Here is an 18,791-nt window from a genome sequence, read left to right on the forward strand (position 1 = left end):
TGGCTCAGACATAGGAAGTAAAGGGTAATGATTGATGGATGTTTTTGTGACTGGAAGGATGTTTCCAGAGGGGTTCTGCAGGGCTCAGTATTAGGTCCCTTGCTTTTTGTGGTATATATCAACGATTTAGATTTGAATATAGGGAGTATGATTAAGAATTTTGCAGACGAAACCAAAATTGGCTGTGTGGTTGATAATGAAGAGGAAAGTCATGGGCTGTAGGAGGATATCAATCTACTGGTCAGGTGGGCAGAGCAGTGGCAAATGGAATTTAATTCAGAGAAGTGTGAGATGATGCACTTTGGGAGAGCTAATAAGGAAAAGGTATACACATTAAGCGATAGGCCACTTAATAGTGTAGATGAACAAACGGACTTTGGAGTGCTTGTAAAGTAGCAGGCCAGGTGGATAAGGTGGTTAAGAAGGCATACGGAATGCTTGCCTTTATTGGCCGAGGCACAGAATATAAGAGTAGGGAGGTTATGCTTAAAATGTATAATACTTTCGTTCGGCCACAGCTGATGTACGACGTGCAGTTCTGGTCGCCGTATTATAGGAAGGACGTGACTGCACTAGAGAGGGTGCAGAGAAGATTTACTAGGATGCTGCCTGGAACGGAAAATCTTAGTTATGAGGACAGATTGGATAGGCTGGGTTTGTTCTCATTGGAACAGAGGAGGTTGAGAGGAAACCTCATTGATGTGTACAAAATATTGAAGGGCCTGGACATAGTGGATAGTAAGGGCCTATTTCCATTAGTAATGGGGTCTATTACGAGGGTTCCATAGTTTTAAAGTGGTTGGTGGAAGGCTTAGAGGGGATTTGAGGGGGGGCTTCTTTACGCAGAGGGTTGTGGGGATCTGGAACTCGCTGCCTGGAAGAGTGGTGGATGCAGAAACCCTCACCACTTTTAAGTGATGGTTGGATTGGCACTTGAAGTGCCGTAACCTGCAGGGTTATGGACCTAGAGCTGGTAATTGGGATTAGAGTAGATGACCTTTTGTTCGACGGCGCAGATATTATGGTAAGTACTGCACGGATTAGAATATGGCCAGGGTGATCTCCTGGACTAGTGTCGATCGCCTGGGTGGGTCGGAGACGAACTTTCCTAGATTTTCTTCTCCCTAAATTGGCCTGGGTTTTTATCTGTTTTTTGCCTCTCCCAGGAGATCACATGGCTTTGGTTGGGGTGAAGTGTAGATGTTTTCAGTATAAGGGGTGTCGCAGTGTGTGAGGCGGACTGGTTGGGCTGGATGCTCTTTGCCTTTCCATCATTGTTCATTGGTTTATATGTAACCCTTAGGGCTGCTGATCAAGGGCTGTGTGGCTTTGTCGGCCGGCGTGAACACGATGGGCCGAAATGGCCTTCTTCTGCGCTGTAAATTTCTATGTTTCTAGATGGCATCACTGTTGGAGGCCATTGGGCTGCATGCACGTACTCAGTCTAACACTTATTGCATACACAACATTTGGCGACGAGGCAACAAGAACCTTTGCATGCAAAAATGAGCACAATTGGATTGTTGGAGCGATTTGTGGGAGGAGAAGATTGGGCAGACTTTGTGAGCCGTTTGAGCCAGTTCTTCGTGGCCAACAAAATGGAAGAGGTCGGCGACGCAGATCGGCGCCGGGCGGTGTTCCTCACGGTTTGCGGTCCAAAAATTTATGGTCTGATAAAGAATCTACTCCTGCCTGTGAGTCCAACAGAGAAGACATATGAAGAATTGTGTACACTGGTACAGGACCACCTTGAGCCAGATGAAGGCATCATCATCTCGAGATACAGATTTTATACGCATATTCGCTCAGAGGGCCAGAATGCGGCGGAATTCGTTGCTGACCTGAGATGACAAACGGACTGTGTAAGCTCGGGGCTGTGTTGGCAGACATGCTGCGGGACTTCTTTGTAATCGGCATCAACCACGAAGTGATCCTGCGTAAACTACTGGCAATGGAGATGTTGGACTCGAGCAGGGCCATCACGATCGCTCAGTCATGCATGACGACGGACAGAAGTCTAAAGCAGATATCAGTGAAAAATCGAAACTCGGCAAGCACTGTAAATATGGCACATGGCAGGGCCTACCCGACTGCGTACACGAAACCTGTGGCTGCCCAAAGTCCGCCAGCGGGAATGCATCCGATTTCTCCGTGTTGGCGTTGTGGGGGAAATCACAGGCACCAGTAGTGCCGATTTAAGCAATATAGTTGCAAAGGCTGCCTGAGAGTGGGGCATCTCCAGCGCAAGCGTCCGCAGATGAGCAAGCGTGCTGCAACACACCACATGGAGGATGATGGTCAGACTAGCGTGTATCCGGATACGCAATCCGAGATACCAGAGGAGGAAGTGTATGGACTGTACTCGTTCTTAACTAAGAGCAAACCGATAATGATCAACGTGAAATTTAATGGGGTGCCGGTATCCATGGAACTGGACACGGGGGCGAGTCAATCGATAATGAGCCAGAGGGCATTCGACAAGCTGTGGGATACTAAGGCTGTGAGGCCCAGGCTGGGTCCTGTCAATGCCAAATTGCACACGTACACCAAAGAACTCATAACGATGATTGGCAGTGCCACAATTAAAGTGTCGTATGATGGTGAGGTTCACGAGTTACCGCTATGGATTGTCCCAGGCAATGGCCCAATACTGTTCGGCAGGAACTGGCTTGAAAAGATTAGATGTGATTGGAATGACATCAAAGTGTTGTCATTGGAGAAAGATACATGTGCCCAAGTACTAAGCAAGTTCCCCTCGCTGTTCGAAACAGGCATTGGCAACTTCACGGGAGCCAAGGTGCAGATCCACATGGACTCAGATGCAAAACCTGTTCATCATAAAGCTCGGGCAGTTCCGTATATGATGAGGGAGAAGGTCGAAATCGAACTGGACAGACTCCAGCGTGAAGGGATCATATCACCGGTTGAATTTAATGAATGGGCCAGTCCCATTGTTCCTCTGCTGAAAAGTGATGGCACAGTCAGAATCTATGGAGACTACAAGGCTACGATCAACAGGGTTTCAAAACAGGATCAGTGCCCGTTACCGAAGGCTGATGACTTGTTTGCAACGCTAGCGGAGGGGGATATCGTTCACCAAACTGGACTTGACGTCGGCCTACATGACATAGGAGCTGGTCGAGACGTTGAAGAGATTTACATGCATTAACACGCATAAAGGGCTGTTTATTTATCACAGGTGCCCTTTTGGAATTCGCTCGGCTGCAGCAATATTTCAGAGGAACATGGAGAGTCTACTGAAGTCCATTTCCAGAACCGTCGTGTTCCAGGATGACATCCTGATCACAGGTCGTGACTCCGAGGAACATCTGAACAACGCCTGGACAAAATGGGATTCAGACTGAAACGCTCGAAGTGCGTCTTCATGGCACCAGAGGTCCAAATCCTGGGGAGGAAAATTGCTGCTGAAGTCATCAGGCCCACGGACGCGAAAACCATGGCCATCAAGAATGCACCCAAGCTGCAGAATGTGACGGAGCTGCGTTCGTTCCTGGGTCTACTCAACTACTTTGGTAACTTCCTACCTAAGTTGAGCACCCTATTAGAACCACTGCACATGCTGCTAAGAAAAGGCGACAACTGGGTGTGGGGTGCGTCTCAAGACAGAGCTTTTGAGAAAGCCACTAATCTGCTTTGCTCTAACAAGTTGCTGGTACATTATGACCCATGCACACATTTAGTATTGGCCTGTGATGCTTCCTCATATGGAATTGATTGCATACTCCAACAAGCTAATGAGTCGGGTAAACTTCAACCAGTCACTAATGTTTCAAAAAGTTTGTCTAAAGCGGAAAGAGCCTACAGCATGGTAGAGAAAGAAGCACTAGCCTGTGTGTATGGGGTTAAAAAGATGCATCAGTACCTGTTTGGTCTTCGGTTTGAACTGGAGACAGATCACAAGTCGCTCATTCCACTGTTCTCTGAAAACAAAGGTATCAATACCAATGCTTCATCCCGCATCCAGAGGTGGGCGCTGACATTATCCGCTTATGATTATATCATTCGCCATAGACCTAACACCGAGAATTATGCTGCTGCTTTGAGCCGTCTGCCGTTGCCAACACTGGAGGTGGAAATGCCACAACCAGCGGACCTATTGTTAGTTATGGATGCTTTTGAGAGTGAAGGAACCCCTGTCACGGCTCAACAAGCTAAGACCTGGACAAGCCAGGACCCGATTTTATCGGTGGTGAAGAGTTGCATCCTGAAAGGTGATTGGTCTGCCATACCCAAGCAAATGAGACCAAACCTTACATTCATCGCAAAGATGAACTGTCTATTCAGTCAGATTGTATACTGTGGGACAAAGGTGTTGTTGTGTCCAAGAAAGGAAAAGAGAAATTTGTACGTGAGCTACATAGCACACATCCTTATTAGTCAGGAAATTGTGTTAGGGAAATTGATGGGATTGAAGGCCGATAAATCTCCAGGGCCTGATAGTCTGCATCCCAGAGTACTTGAGGAAGTGGCCCTAGAAATAGTGGATGCATTGGTGGTCATTTTCCAATATTCTGAAGACTCTGGATCAGTTCCTATGGATTGGAAGGTAGCTAATGTAACCCCACTTTTTAAAAAAAGGAGGGAGGGAGAAAACAGGGAATTATAGACCGGTTAGCCTGACCTCGATAGTGGGGTAAATGTTGGAATCAATTATTAAAGATGTAATAGCAGCGTATTTGGAAAGCAGTGACAGGATCAGTCCAAGTCAGCATGAATTTGTGAAAGGGAAATCATGCTTGACAAATCTGTTTGAATTTTTTGAGGATGTAACGAGTACAGTGGACAAGGGAGAACCAGTGGATGTGGTGTATTTGGACTTTCAAAAGGCTTTTGACAAGGTCCCACACAAGAGATTAGTATGCAAAATTAAAGCACATGGTATTGGGGATAATGCATTGATGTGGATAGAGAACTGATTGGCAGACAGGAAGCAAAGAATAGGAATAAACGGGTCCTTTTCAGAATGTCAGGCAGTGACTAGTGAGGTACAGCAAGGTTCACTGCTGGGACCCCAGCTATTTACAATATACATAAATGATTTAGACGAAGGAATTGAATGTAATATCTCCAAGTTTGCAGATGATACTAAGCTGGGTGGCAATGTGAGCTGTGAGGAGGATGCTAAGAGGCTGCAGAGTGACTTGGACAGGTTAGGTGAGTGGGCAAATGAATGGCAGATGCAGTATAATGTAGATAAATGTGAGGTTATCCACTTTGGTGGCAAAAACAGGGAGGCAGAATATTATCTGAATGGTGACAGATTAGGAAAAGGGGAGGTGCAACGAGACCTGGGTGTCATGGTACATCAGTCATTGAAAATTGGCATGCAGGTACAGCAGGTGGTGAAGAAGGCAAATGGCATGTTGGCCTTTATAGCGCGAGGATTTGAGTACAGGAGCAGGGAGGTCTTACTGCGGTTGTACAGGGCCTTGGTGAGGCCATACCTTGACTATTGTGTACAGTTTTGGTCTCCTAATCTGAGGAAGGACAGTCTTGCTATTGAGGGAGTGCAACGAAAGTTCACCAGATTGATTCCCGGATGCTAGGACTGACATATGAAGAAAGACTGGATCAACTAGGCTTATATTCACTGAAATTTAGAAGAATGAGAGGGGATCTCATAGAAACATATAAAATTCTGACGGGATTGGACAGGTTAGATGCAGGAAGAATGTTCCCGTTGTTGGGGAAGTCCAGAACCAGGGGTCACAGTCTAAGGATAAGGGGTAAGCCATTTAGGACCGAGATGAGGAGAAACTTCTTCACTCAGAGAATTGTGAACCTGTGGAAATCTCTACCACAGAAAATTGTTGAGGCCAGTTCGTCAGATATATTCAAAAGGGAGTTAGATGTGGCCCTTACGGCTAAAGGGATCAAAGGGTATGGAGAGAAAGCAGGAATGGGATTCTGAAGTTGCATGATCAGCCATGATCATATTGAATGGTGGTGCAGGCTCGAAAGGCCGAATGGCCTACTCCTGCACCTATTTTCTATGTTTCTATCGCGGCATTTTAATGATGAAAGCCATCGCCAGGTCTCATATATGGTGGCCGGGAATTGACTCTGAGCTGGAATCATGTGCGCATCAGTGCAATACTTGCATGCAGCTCAGCAAAGCACCAGCGGAAGCGCCGCTGAGTCTGTGGTCGTGGCCGTCCAAACCGTGGTCCAGAATCCACATAGACTTTCTGGGGAAGATCTTTTTAGTTGTGGTGGATGCATATTCGAAGTGGATGGAGTGTATAATCATGTCATCCAGCACATCCACAGCTACCATTGAGAATCTTAGGGCCCAAGTTTCCACATGATTTGCGCCTGATATTTAGGAGCAACTGGTGGAGAACGGACTATCTTAGAAATCGCAATTCTCCACATTTTTTTTTCTGCAGTTCTAGTGAGGTAGAACAGTTCTACTTTAGAACAGAATTTTTTCTTCAAAAGGGGGCGTGTCCGGCCACTGACGCCTGATTTCAAAGTTTCCACAGTGAAAACGTACTCCAAACTAAAGTAGAATGGAGCAAGTGAAGATTTTTGTAGAACTGAAAAAACCTGTTCTACACATTAAAAAATCAGGCGCAGGTTACAAATTAGGCGTCCAGAACGAGGTGGGGGGGGGGAATGGAACTCATTAAATTCTACAATCAATCCTTATTTATACTTCCACAAATATTATACAAATAAATCCAACCTGAATCAACATTTATAAGCAAAGAAAAGATTAAATAAACCATCTTCCTACCTGTGTGAAAGTGCTTCAGCCATCGTTCGAAGGAAACCGCCGTTTGTTGTCGCGCAGGGGAGGGAGGGGAAGGAGACAGCGGCTTGTTGCCGCGCAGGGGAGGGAGGGGAAGGAGACAGCGGTTTGTTGCCGTGCAGGAGAGGGAGGGGAAGGAGACAGCGGCTTGTTGCCGCGCAGGGGAGGGAGGGGAAGGAGACAGCGGCTTGTTGTCGCGCAGGGGAGGGAGGGGAAGGAGACAGCGGCTTGTTGTCGCGCAGAGGAGGGAGGGGAAGGAGACAGCGGCTTGTTGCCATGCAGGGGAGGGAGGGGAAGGAGACAGCGGCTTGTTGTCGCGCAGGGGAGGGAGGGGAAGGAGACAGCGGCTTGTTGCCGCGCAGAGGAGGGAGGGGAAGGAGACAGCGGCTTGTTGCCGTGGAGGGGAGGGAGGGGAAGGAGACAGTGAGAAGGGTAGCCTCAGTGCTGATGTGCTGATGGCAATGTGATTTTATTAAAAAATTTTCAAAAATTAAACAGCTACAAAGAACTACAAAAATGGCCGCATGCCAATGTTTTTTTCACACTGAGCATGCGCGAATGCTCCAACGCGCACGCGCAGCGTTGCCGGCAGGAAAAAAACTAATTTAAATAGTACCCGCCCCCTCCCACTTACAAAATCGGCGCGAGTGTAGGCTCCGCCCCCCTGGGCGCCGCGCCAAACAGACAAGGAGCTGCAAAGTGCTCGAGAATAGCGCGTTTTTTTCTGGCGCCGTTTTAGGCGCGAAAAACGGGCGCCCAGCTCGGAGGGGCGCCCATTTTTTATCCTGTGGAAACTTGGGCCCTTAGTGCCATGGTCGCGACACATGGTCTGCCTGACATCGTTGTTAGCAACAACGGATCGTGCTTCACCAGTTAGGAGTTTCAAGAGTTCATGAAACTCAATGGTATCAAACATATAAGGTCAGCAATGTTCAAATCATAAAGCAGAGTATGAAGCGAGTAACCCAAGGGTCACTGCAGACCCGCCTGTAATGCATACTGCTGAGTTATAGGACAAGACCACACACGCTTACCGGGCTCGCGCCTGCTGAACTAATGATGAAGAGAGGTCTTAAGACCAAGCTATCTCTTGTACACCCTGACTTGAATAATCGTGTTGAATATAGAAAACAAAGTCAGCAAGAGTATCATGATCGCGCAGCTGTGTCACGCGATATTTCTGTAAATGATCCTGTATGTATTCTGAATTATGGTCAGGGTCCCAAGTGGATCGCTGGTATTGTCATGGCCAAGGAGGGCAACAGAGTATTTATTGTCAAGCTCAAAAATGGGCAAACATGCAGGAAACATATGGATCAGACAAAGCTGCGGCACAGACGAACCGGAACAGTCGGAGGAAGAGATAGTCGACGACCAACCAACCTACCCCCATTCATCAGAGGACTCAGTGGTCATCAATGAATCGGGACTTTCAATTACTGACATGTTCAATGAAAGTGGACTTTCAATCCCTGACATGGCCATTGTCACTCCCACCAGGTCAGCCACCCTGCCACCAGTCACAACAGACTCTGAATGAACACTCATCCAAGGCTGGAGTTGAACTGAGACGGTGAACCCGGGAACGTAAACCACTGTGTTAATATCTCAGAGGGGAGTATTGTCATGTATGTGCTTTTGGGATCATTAACCACTGTTGGAGGCTGTTGGGCTGCACGCACGTGTGTGCAGCCCAAGTATAAAAAGCCAGCCATTTTGTATATTCGTCACTTTGGGCTTTAATAAAGCAGAGCCAAGGTCGTGTCCCTTGGAGTTAAACAGTACTCAGTCTAACAGTTATTGCATACACAACAGGTATTGTATGACATTAATCAGGGCCAGAGTGATCTCCTGGAGTAGTTTTGATCACCGAAGGGAGTCGGAGAGGAATTCCCCAGATTTTTTCCTCAAATTGGTTTTCACCTTGTTTTTCTATTCCAGGAGATGCCATGGTCTTGAGTGGAAAGTGTATATATTGTAATGCACAGGACATTGTAGTTGTGTGGGACAGGCTGGATGGACCAGAGGGTCGTTTCCTGTCCGTCATTGTTCATATGTTCGCTTTTTAAAATCCTAGAGCATGTGAGGGCTGGAGCTCTCAATCGAGTAAACTGGAGAATTTCTCTAAATGGGATAATGGAATCAGACAGATAACCCTCCTGCGTCACTACTGGATTCCCTGAGATAAGTGCGGTTTTTTTAACTTTTGCGTAAAAGGCAAAAGCAAACTCCAGCTGACATTATATTTTTGTGTTTTGCATCAGCAATGGGCAACAGCAGAAGGTCTGATCCGTCGGTCTGGAGGAATAGAGAGGCCATTTGTCTTGACGCGTTCCTTCTTTGCAGGATCCCAGAGATATGGTTAGTGTAACTGAATGCGGGAAATGAGGACAGGAACTGATAGGTCTGAGTTTGTGTTTGTGCTGTAACTTACAATAGTGTCAGGCGCAAAGTGAAAGTTTTTCAAAACCTCATGGATTAAGATCATCCAGAGTACACTGGCAGCGGATTTCTGCGGGATTTCTCCCAAAGTTATGGCAGACAATCCAGTGAATCCTCACAGAAGGTCATCCCTGCTGTGTCCAAATGTATCATCGTGTACTTGTTCTATTTTCGGGAGATTTTATGTATTGGGTTTTAAGATGACTGGGAGTACCTTCACCACAAGGACTGCAGCAGTTCAAGAAGACGGCTCTCCACCACCTTCGCAAGGGCAATTAGAAATGGGCAATAAATGCTGGCCTTGCCAGCAATGCCCACATCCCATGAATGAATTAAAAAACGAAGATGATTCTTACCTGTTTTTTTCAATTTGCCAGAGAACAGTATTAAAGTGGGAAAGTCTCCATCAAGACACAAAGGTCCCAATTTTAACTCCGGGTGGGTGGGTGGAAAGGTGAGTTAGAAATGCCCACTTTACGCTGGAAGGGATGCCAGGATCCTGGCAGCTGGAGGGCGGGTAAGTATTCTGGGCAATCCTAACTGCCCAACCGCCCGGTTTCTGCCTACCTTGTAGGTATGCTGCTCTACCCGAGAGGACCATGATCACCTGTGCCAATTCAAACATTCCGATGGAGCAGACAAATCTCCTTGGAGGACCAGCTTGAACAGGTTGGCATAAATGTTGGGTAATCCTCCTGGCTTTCAAGGTCCACTCATTCCCTTCCTGTTTCTCAGTGCGGAGCTGAGGCTCGGTGCCTCTCTCCAGGAGATGGGAAATTCAGGTGAGGAAAGGAGACATTTTCTAGAAGTCCTCAGGAGGCTTGAAGGATCAGTGGGCTTAACGGCCCTTTCTTGATCCATGCTTTCACATGCAACTAAAATAGAGCCGTTGCATTAATAATGGAGAGAATTGAAGTGTGCAAAAAAAAAAATTGCATCACTAAAATGAGGATGTTGGATGACTTAATTACTGCTCTATCTGCTTTTGCATTCCCTGTTTGTTCTGTTTATTAGGAGCAGTATGGACAGGAGACAATGTAGCTGAGTGGAGTTACCTTAAAATCTCAATCCCGATGCTACTTAATCTCAGTATAACTGGCATCTCGTTCTGTGGAGGTAAGAGTCAATATTGGAGAAAGAAAGAACTTGCATTTATGTAGCACATTTCACATCCTCAGCTGTCCCAAAGTGCTTTACAACCAATAACGTACTTTTGAAGTCCAGTCAGCGTTGTTATGTAGACACATGTAGTAGGCAATTGGTGCATAACAAGGACCTACAAACAGCAATGAGCTAAGTGACCATTTAATTAAAGGAGTGACTGCTGCGAATGACGGGAAGCTACACAGAAGCGTACTGCGCATTAATCTGCAACCGGAAGCATGATGTTTCTGTTTTTGCCCCCCAGAGCCCGCTCCCTCCCCGGCATTTAAAAAAACATTTTAACGAGCCTGCTCCTGTGCAGAACGTTTCCGGTTTGTTGGCAGCAGTCGTGTCCTTTGATAAATTTTGGTGTTGTTGACCAAGGGAGGAATGTTGGCCAAGCCACTCGGAGAGTTCCTTGCTGATCTCCGAATAATGCCACGGGATCCTTCAAATCAACTCAAATCAGTTTAAAGTCTCATTCAGTAGACAGCACTGAAGTGTCAGCATGGATCATGTTGTCAAGTATCTGACGTGTCACCTGCAGACTCAGGCGAGAGTGCTACCACTTAGCCATGTTAAAAATCACAGGCATGGGTCTCTAGGTATTCAATTCTGGAACACAAAGATTAGTAGAAACTGGAATTCTCTGCCCCAAAAGACTGTGGATGATGGGGGACAAATGGATCTTTCAAGACTGAGAACGATAGATTTTTGTTAGGTAAGGGTATCAAAGGATATGGAGCTAAGACGGATAAATAGAGTTGAGGTACAGGTCAACCATTGGCGGAGCAATCTCGAGGGGCTGAATGGTCTATTCCTGTGTTCCTAATTTGGATTAGCATTGTTAATACATAGTTAGAACATTATAAAAGGCATCACAAATGGGGAATATATATTTTTTTACTTGTCTTTTATTTCCCAATGTTTTCTCTTCCTCTCCTGAAGGCATTGACTCTTGCTGGGGACAGGTCGACAGGCACAGGTACCAGTACCATGTCCATTTTTTTTGGGGGGGTGGGGGCGGCATCAGATCCTCACTCGGCTTCGATGCAAGCATTTTCTTGTCGGAATCATTAGAAAGTGATCAGGAATTGAAACCCTGGCTGTTTCTTTTTCACTTCCCAATCGCAAGGGGATCGCAACTACTGCCTTGGGTGAGATCAGCTAACTCAGCGTAGACTAGGGTGAACCTGGAACCTTCTAGTCTGTATCACTGAGTGACACACCAGCACTTTTTAGCCAAGCCGTTACCTTGTATTGTTGGAGCATTGATTTGCTTTGTCGTGGAGCAGTGGGATACAGCTCAGATACAAAATTCCCCATGCATTGAGTGGGAATCCCTTGGTGAAGTACTGGAACTTTCCCACATGGAGTGAGGGATAATCAGGGATACCTTCATGCATTCCCAGTGGACAATGTGAGTGGCATTGGCAGTGGTTTGAGGATTGATTTTTCTGTGCCCATTGCATTAACTGGAAATAGTACATGTCAGGGAGAGACCAGGAAGAGAGGGCAAAAAATATTAAACAGAGGGCAGATTATCCTTAAAGTAAAAACAAAGCCTTTGTTTAATTCTGCTTCTTTCCTTGCCCTCATGATTTTTTACTCACTTTGGTAATGGATATTATAAATGGAGCTCCAGACAGGCCTGCTATAGTGTGAAGTTTCAGTGGTAGTTGGAGAAAAGCCTCAAGTTAAATATATGAAGAAAACAAATCAACGGATTGCCCTTGGACACAATATTGTCATCCGCAGCAGAATGCCTAGCGGGCAGTGCGGGCAACTTCTCCTGCGTGCTGCAATGGAGCAGAAGGATACAGACAGATGCCCTTCCCTCGTGTAATGTATGCACCTGTGAGTATGCTCACAGCTGTTAAGCTGTGAGTGGCTTAGCCAGTCACATGATGCTCATAAGACTCAATAAAACCCCAGCCAGTTGAGTTCAGGGGATCCACGCTGAGGCAGGTGGTTGTGAGCCTGGTGGATGAACTGGTAATGTGTAGTGTGATTGTTAAACCTTTGCTAATAAACCAACTAGTTCTTATTAGCAATGTGTTGCTATGAATTCTTAAGCGAAGAACCCATGAAGCAAATTCATTACACCTTACTTCCCCCAAATAGCAAATGATTATCTGAACCAAAAGGTCAGGGGCAGGAATCTAATAAAAAGAGGGAGAGGAGGCGAGCCTCAGGTGGGGTGATTGATTATGTGGGCAGACGTTTGGGAGTGGGGTATTCGACCATCCACTTGGTCAGAAATATACTGGCACGCTGGGGAGAGAGACCTGAAAAGGGGAGAGTGAAAGAAAGGACTTGAATTTTAAATATCATCTTCCAAGCCCTCAGAAGATCACAAAATGCTTTATAGCCAATGAAGTTCTTTTTGAAATGTAGTCATCGTTGTAATGTAGGGAAAAATTAAATAACAAGGATGAAAGTCATTTGTTTGGACATTATGTATTTACCATTGGGCGCACAGGGTATATATATATGCTGCCACAACATTAGAGGATGATACAGCTTAATGTATTGCAGCTTAATAATTGACTATTACCAGGGCAACTCTACCCTCTGAAATTTAAAGAGGCAATGCCGTAGGTAGTAAATTTTGTATCGTGACCTATTACTTGGTTTGCGAGTGGAGGAGGATCACCACGTGGTCAGTCACATCTGCCTCTGTATAATGTCTATTGTAGTGAGCATTCTCTACGAGACCCAACATGGCAACGCTGTGACAGTGATTTCAAAGCCTTCCCCGTCCTCCTGCCTTTTCAAGAAACTGTGTCTGTTCAAAAACCCTTTGAAGAGGTGAAAATGTCCCAAAAAATAGGATGGTGTACCCCTACCCTCTGTTCTTCCCTTTAAAAATGTTCTGCTTTCTCTCCAGCTGACGTAGGTGGGTTTGTACAGAGCCCCGAACCGGAGCTCCTTGTTCGCTGGTACCAGGCTGGTGCATACCAGCCTTTCTTCAGGAACCATTCCCACGCGGAGGCAAAGCGACGAGAGCCGTGGTTGTTTGGAGAGGAAAACACTAGGATCATCCGGGAAACAATTCGAGAGCGATATGCCCTGCTGCCATTCTGGTACACGCTCTTCTACATGGCCCATACCAAAGCAGAGCCCGTAATCAGGTAAACAGCACCACCACACTCCAGTAAACAGAGGGTGTTCATCGGCTCTACAGCGGGCTTAATTATGGGAATTGCAAAGTGAGAGGTTCAGATCAGTATGTGATTTATGCTAGCTATTTAAACCCGAGATTGGATCACCATTACATTGTTGGAGGAACCGATGCGCAAATCTCCCCTCCACCTCTCACCTGAAGGTGTTGGGAACCAGCCCCTTGAGCGCTTGCAGCCCTTTGGTATCTCACCCAAGTGGTCATCCTTCTTTGCTGTTGAGTTGTCTTAGGCTGCTGGATAGTCCTTACCCAGGGAGCTTTCTCACAATACATTGATCAATGTGTCCTTTTCAACATATGCTGCAATCCTCTACATAGATGCTGTACCTCGCTTTCTTTCTCCTTTGTTATTTTGGCAGTGAATTACAACAGAATACAATGCACAGAATAAGCCACACCAGAGGTGCTGGGAATTGACAGTGATTGTGGGTTATCATATTTGATGCCTACGCAAATGTATTTTGTTCTCCACTTTTGTTACCCAGTGCCAGCATCAAGTTAAATATAAAAGAATCCAATGCTGAGCAAAGTTCCCTTTGCATTGTCCTGGCAATGCATCTTAACCGTAACTTCATAGGCCTCGCAACTTAAACCAGTGTATCATTTTAATTTCTCAAACTAGCAATCCCCAGGGCTTTTCTGATTGAGGTTGTCAACTTGCGCTAAATTTATGCTAAACTTTATCTTGTTCATTGTAGACCTGTATTTGCTGGGAACTGGTTTGAAGCTGCCCAAGTGTTCGAGGAAGGTTTTTATTTATAAATAAATCATAGAATCAGATTAGTACAGCACAAAAGGAGGCCATTCAGCCCATTGAGTCTGTGCTGGCTTTTTCGGAAAGCAATCTAGTTAGTCCCACACCTCAGCTCTTTCTCCATATCCCTGCAACTTTTTCTCAAAGTATTTATCCAATTCCCTTTTGAATCCCCGATTATATGTATATCCACCACCCTATCAGGTAGTGCATTCCAAATCCTAACCTCACACAGCGTAAAAAAGTTTTTCTCATGTCGCCTCTGGTTCTTTTCAATCACCTTAAATCTGTGACCTCTCATTATCGATCCTTCTGCCAGTTTCTCTTTATTTACTCCATCTAAATCCTTCAGGATTTTAAACACTTCTATCACTATGTCGAGGAACCAACCAGAGAGCTGGCCATCCTAGACTGGGTGATGTGTAATGAGAAGGGACTAATTAGCAATCTTGTTGTGCGAGGACCCTTGGGGAAGAGTGACCATAATATGGTAGAATTCTTTATTAAGATGGAGAGTGACACAGTTAATTCAGAAACTAGGGCCTGAACATAAGGAAAGGTAACTTTGACGGTATGAGCCACAAATTGGCTAGATTAGATGGCAAATGATACTTAAAGGGTTGACAGTGGATAGGCAATGGCAAACCTTTTAAAGATCATATGGACGAACTTCAACAATTGTATATCCCTGTCTGGAGTAAAAATAAAACGGGGAAGGTGGCTCAACCGTGGCTAACAAGGGAAATTAAGGATAGTGTTAAATCCAAGGAAGAGGCATACAAATTAGCCAGAAAAAGTAGCAAACTGGAGGACTGGGAGAAATTTAGAATTCAGCCGAGGAGGAGAAAGGGTTTAATTAAGAGGGGGAAAATAGAGTACGAGAGGAAGCTTGCCGGAAACATAAAAACTGACTGCAAAAGCTTCTATAGATATGTGAAGAGAAAAAGATTAGTGAAGACAAACGTAGGTCCCTTGCAGTCAGAATCAGGTGAATTTATAATGGGGAACAAAGAAATGGGAGACCAATTGAACAAGTACTTTGGTTCTGTCTTTACAAAGGAAGACACAAATAACCTTCCGGACATACTAGGGGACCGAGAGTCTAGTGAGAAGGAGGAACTGAAGGATATCCTTATTGGGTGGGAAATTGTGTTCGGGAAATTGACGGGATTGAAGGCCGATAAATCGCCAGGGCCTGATAGTCTACATCCCAGAGTACTTAAGGAAGTGGCCCTAGAAATAGTGGATGCATTGGTGATAATTTTCTAACAGTCTATCGACTCTGGATTAGTTCCTATGGACTGGAGGGTTGCTAATGTAACACCACTTTTTAAAAAAGGAGGGAGAGAGAAAACGGGTAATTATAGACCGGTTAGCCTGACATCAGTAGTGGGGAAAATGTTGGAATCAATCATTAAGGATGAAATAGCAGCGCATTTGGAAAGCAGTGATAGGATTGGTCCAAGTCAGCATGGATTTATGAAAGGGAAATCATGCTTGACAAATCTTCTGGAATTTTTTGAGGATGTAACTAGTAGAGTGGACAAGGGAGAACCAGTAGATGTGGTGTATTTGGACTTTCAAAAAGCTTTTGACAAGGTCCCACACAAGAGATTGGTGTGCAAAATCAAAGCACATGGTATTGGGGGTAATGTACTGACGTGGATAGAGAACTGGTTGGCAGACAGGAAGCAGAAAGTCGGGATAAACGGGTCCTTTTCAGAATGGGAGGGCGCCGCAGGGCTCAGTGCTGGGACCCCAGCTCTTTACAATATATATTAATGATTTAGATGAAGGAATTGAGTGTAATATCTCCAAGTTTGCAGATGACACTAAACTGGGTGGCGGTGTGAGCTGTGAGGAGGACACTAAGAGGCTGCAGGGTGACTTGGACAGCTTAAGTGAGTGGGAAAATACATGGCAGATGCAGTATAATGTGGATAAATGTGAGGTTATCCACTTTGGGGGCAAAAACACGAAAGCAGAATATTATCTGAATGGCGGCAGATAAGGAAAAGGCGAGGTGCAGTGAGACCTGGGTGTCATGGTTCATCAGTCATTGAAAGTTGGCATGCAGGTACAGCAGGCGGTGAAGAAGGCAAATGATATGTTGGCCTTTATTGCAAGGGGATTTGAGTATAGGAGCAGGGAGGTCTTAACTGCAGTTGTACAGGGCCTTGGTGAGGCCCTACCTGGAATATTGTGTTCAGTTTTGGTCTCCTAATCTGAGGAAGGACGTTCTTGCTATTGAGGGAGTGCAGCGAAGGTTCACCAGACTGATTCCAGGGATGGCTGGACTGTCATATGAGGAGAGACTGGATCAACTGGGCCTTTATTCACTGGAGTTTAGAAGGATGAGAGGGGATCTCATAGAAACGTATAAGATTCTGACGGGACTGGACAGGTTAGATGCGGGAAGAATGTTCCCGATGTTGGGGAAGTCCAGAACCAGGGGACACAGTCTTAGGATAAGGGGCAGGCCATTTAGGACTGAGATGAGGAGAAACTTCTTCACTCAGAGTTGTTAAACTGTGGAATTCCCTGCCGCAGAGAGTTGTTGATGCCAGTTCATTGGATATATTCAAGAGGGAGTTAGATATGGCCCTTAATGCTAAAGGATCAAGGGGTATGGAGAGAAAGCAGGAAAGGGGTACTGAAGCAATGATCAGCCATGATCTTATTGAATGGTGATGCAGGCTCGAAGGGCCGAATGGCCTACTCCTGCACCTATTTTCTATGTTTCTAAATCTCCTCTTAGCCTTCTCTGCTCCGGAGAACAATCCCAGCATCTCTAGTCTATCCACATAACTGTATTCCCTCATCCCTGGAACCATTCTAGTAAATCTCTTCTGTACCCTCTCCAAAGCCAAATGTTGTATATACTCCTCAAAAGATACCTGTGAAAACTACCTCTTTTTATACATTGCTCGCACTCCCTCTGCGTAACAATCCACACATTTCTGCATTACATGATTACACACAAGTAGAATTAAATTAAATGTGTGCCTTATCAATAACTTCAATTAATTAACTGGTATCCTTTCTGAACAAACTTTATCCAATGGGCTATCGAGGACCTCCAACAACCACATCTATCTTCCTTTGTGCTAGGTATGACTCCAGCCAGTGGAGAGTTTTCCTCCTGATTCCCATTGACTTCAGTTTTATTAGGGCTCCTTGATGCCATACTTGGTCAAATTCTGCCTTGATGTCAAGGGCAGTCACTCTCACATCACCTCTGTTGTTTTATCAATAGTTTTGCTCTTATATATAATTACTATTCCTCCAAGTGAAACCTTTAATTATAAGTCTGTCTTTGATTGTGTATCATTCGGTATCAGTCAATCTCCTGATTCTACAAAAGCCCCAATTAAAATTATGCCTTTTTAAAATTCATTTCTGGGATGTGGGTGTTGCTGGTAAGGCCAGCATTTGTTGCCCATCCCAAATTGCCCTGGAGCAGAGAAGGCTAAGAGGAGATTTAGAAACATAGAAACATAGAAAATAGGTGCAGGAGTAGGCCATTCGGTGGTGAGCTGTCTTCTTGAACTGCTGCGGTCCTTGTGGTTAAGGTACCCCATAGTGCTGTTAGGAAGGGTTTTCCAGGATTGTGACCCAGCAACGATGAAAGAATGGCGATATATTTCCAAATCAGGATGGTGTGTAACTTGGAGGGGAACTTGCAGTTGATAGTGTTCTCATGCATCTACTGCCCTTGTCCATCTAGGTGGTAGAGGTCGCGGGTTTGGGAGGTGCTGTTGAAGAAGCCTTGGTGAGTTGCTGTAGTGCATCTTGTAGATGGTACACACTGCAACCATAGAGCGCCGGTAGTAGAGTGATTGAATGTTTAAGATAGTGGATGGTGTGATATCTTCAGGGAAGCACACAACACACAACTTGTAAGATGGCTGCAGGTTCCGGCAACCTCTGACCTGTAGTCAGGTGACCTGCTCTTTATTAAACAGCACTAGCTGCAGTAACACAGACATCCACAGTGTGGAGCTACAGACATTACACTTCTCCCTCCTTGATGATGAAGTTATTATAACAATCATCATACATAACTTGCATGGTTATACATAACGAAGGATATGGACTTATTTTGCCATATTTACAAATCAAGCTCAACCACTTGTTTTCTGTTTTGAAGAGGATACCTTCGCTCTCGAACAGAACCTTCCAAATGTAGTGTTGAATTTAAACTCATTCGAGGCTGATCCTGAGGGAAGTTTTCCTCAAAGGGATGCCCTTGATTTCCATTTGAACTCTCTCTAACTGCAGACTGTTTGTTTTCCTGATTCAGATTCAGAATTACATTTTGACTTTCTCTTGAATTTGTTTCCAGTACATTAGATGTAGGATATCCTACTAGTGTATCAAAACTATCTGATGAGTCAGAAATAATTGAATCACTCCCACTCTCAACTACTTCCATGTCTGTGGGTAAAATATGATCAATGTGAACAAACCTAACGTGTTCACTATCAAACATC

General features: G+C 45.2%; 1 protein-coding gene across 6 annotated transcripts in view; it reads left to right on the plus strand.

The window, feature by feature from the left end:
- LOC139263142 (neutral alpha-glucosidase C-like) overlaps positions 1 to 18,791 on the plus strand; it is a 237,431-nt gene that overhangs the window by 172,635 nt on the left and 46,005 nt on the right. For all 6 annotated transcript variants that reach the window (XM_070878753.1, XM_070878757.1, XM_070878755.1 and 3 more), the window contains 3 exons: positions 9,040 to 9,136; positions 10,232 to 10,333; positions 13,251 to 13,494. In XM_070878753.1, the coding sequence (XP_070734854.1) occupies positions 9,040 to 9,136; positions 10,232 to 10,333; positions 13,251 to 13,494 (443 nt within the window). The remainder of the gene's footprint in view (positions 1 to 9,039; positions 9,137 to 10,231; positions 10,334 to 13,250; positions 13,495 to 18,791) is intronic.

This window comes from Pristiophorus japonicus, chromosome 4, assembly GCF_044704955.1.
Source record: "Pristiophorus japonicus isolate sPriJap1 chromosome 4, sPriJap1.hap1, whole genome shotgun sequence".
Classification (NCBI taxonomy): domain Eukaryota; kingdom Metazoa; phylum Chordata; class Chondrichthyes; family Pristiophoridae; genus Pristiophorus; species Pristiophorus japonicus.